The sequence below is a fragment of the Malus domestica genome, chromosome 10 (assembly GCF_042453785.1).
Source record: "Malus domestica chromosome 10, GDT2T_hap1".
Classification (NCBI taxonomy): domain Eukaryota; kingdom Viridiplantae; phylum Streptophyta; class Magnoliopsida; order Rosales; family Rosaceae; genus Malus; species Malus domestica.
This window is the reverse complement of record NC_091670.1, coordinates 30,017,363-30,019,015: the sequence shown is the minus strand read 5'-3', so window position 1 is coordinate 30,019,015 and position 1,653 is coordinate 30,017,363. Positions and strand designations below refer to the sequence as shown.

Here is a 1,653-nt window from a genome sequence, read left to right as displayed (position 1 = left end):
CGCCTACGGTGATAACGTTCTTGTTCCTTGCATTGGCCGCGAGAACAACTTGAGCCTTCTTTGATGCCATTTGTGTTTTTTTGCGGATTCAAAGATAGAGATGAGAGGTAGAGATGATCCCACCGGGCGTGCCAAATTTGTGAACACGGGATTTTCCTGCGATGAACGAGACAAGAAACACGTGTACAAAATAATATTTGTATTGATGATTTAGAGGTTACAATCTCTTCTACAAATTTAGCCTCTGATTCTATCTTTGCAATGGGTAGATTTGATGTTGTTGATCCAAAGGGCCGTCGGGGCTTGATCTTGGGATAAACAGTTGTGCAGATTTGTTGACGTCGTGGATCCAAAGGGCCGTCGGGGCTTGATCTAGGGATGAACGAATGATGAATGATGAACACTTTCTTCAAGGGCCGTCGGGGCTTGATCTTGAATCAGTGGAAGTTCTTCAAGGGCCGTTGGGGCTTGATCTTGAATGAGGATTTGACGAAGAACGAAGAGAGCTCTCTTGATCCTTCGGGATTTGCTTGGGAGCTTTTGAGTTTCAAAGCTTCAAGGTTGTGGTATGAAGTGAATTGGTTATGAATTGGTCTCCTAAAATGAATGCCTTGGCCTTCTATTTATAGAATTCCAAAACTTGATTTTTTTTGGATTTAAATAATTAGATGGAATAAATCATCTCTGCCAGGTGTTGACACGTGTCCTGTTTGATGACTTTTCCAATTTATTTTGATTTTTCGTTTAGTCACATGCTATGTGTAAAATTTATGTGACACATAAACATTGAAATTTTAATTTTTGATCAACATTTATTTTACCGAAATTTCGATGTCTACAATCGGGTTCATACATGGCTAATTGGTTGTAGCCTAAGTATACGTCCAAGAAACTGAGCAGCTGGTTCCCAGAAGTTGAATTTACCAATAAATCGATCTAAGGGACAGAATAAGGATCTTTTGGGCATACCTTGTTGAGGTCAGTGTAATTTAAGCAAACCCTCCATTTGCCTTTCTCTTTTTTCATGACTAGCACGATGTTAGCAAGCCATGTTGAATGTGCTACCTCTTCTATGAATCCAGCATCCAATAGCATGTCAATTTTCACCTCAACGATCGCCACTTGTTCGGGTACGAAATGTCTTCTCTTTTGGATCACTGGTTTGGTAGCGAGATTGACGTGCAACTTGTGGCAGGCTACTTTAGGATTGATACCGGGCATGTCAGATGGTGACCATGCAAAAACATCTCGATTTTCCCTAAGGAAAGCCGTGAGTTCTTCCTTCTCGGCTGGGTTTAGATGTGATCCGATTCTAGCACTCATTTCCTGCTGTTGAGGATCAAGAATGATGTCCTCAGTGTCCTTTTCAGGTTTCCATCCAATCTCATTTGTTTAGGCGTCATCTTCTCGATCCGCTTACTGTAATTGCTATTTGGTAGCTTTTTCATCCTTTTGAATCTCAGTAGCCTTTACAGGATGCGACCTGGTCAAACTTGATCTCTTTGACTCCTCATTTCAGTATGCGAAATAAGATTTTTTTGTACTTTACGGAAGTGACGGCGTCAAGCTTGATTAACCAAGGTCTCCCAAGAATCCCATTATAGGGAGATGGGTCGTTTACGATCGTGAACATTTTCTTTGAGACAACTGAAG

At 41.1% G+C, this 1,653-nt stretch overlaps 1 protein-coding gene across 1 annotated transcript; it reads right to left on the bottom strand.

The window, feature by feature from the left end:
- Nucleotides 1–936: 936 nt before the first annotated feature.
- On the bottom strand, nucleotides 937–1,323 carry LOC139188669 (uncharacterized). Its single transcript, XM_070806329.1, has one exon. The coding sequence runs from the start codon at nucleotides 1,321–1,323 to the stop codon at nucleotides 937–939; it is 387 nt and encodes a 128-aa protein (XP_070662430.1).
- Nucleotides 1,324–1,653: the final 330 nt, after the last annotated feature.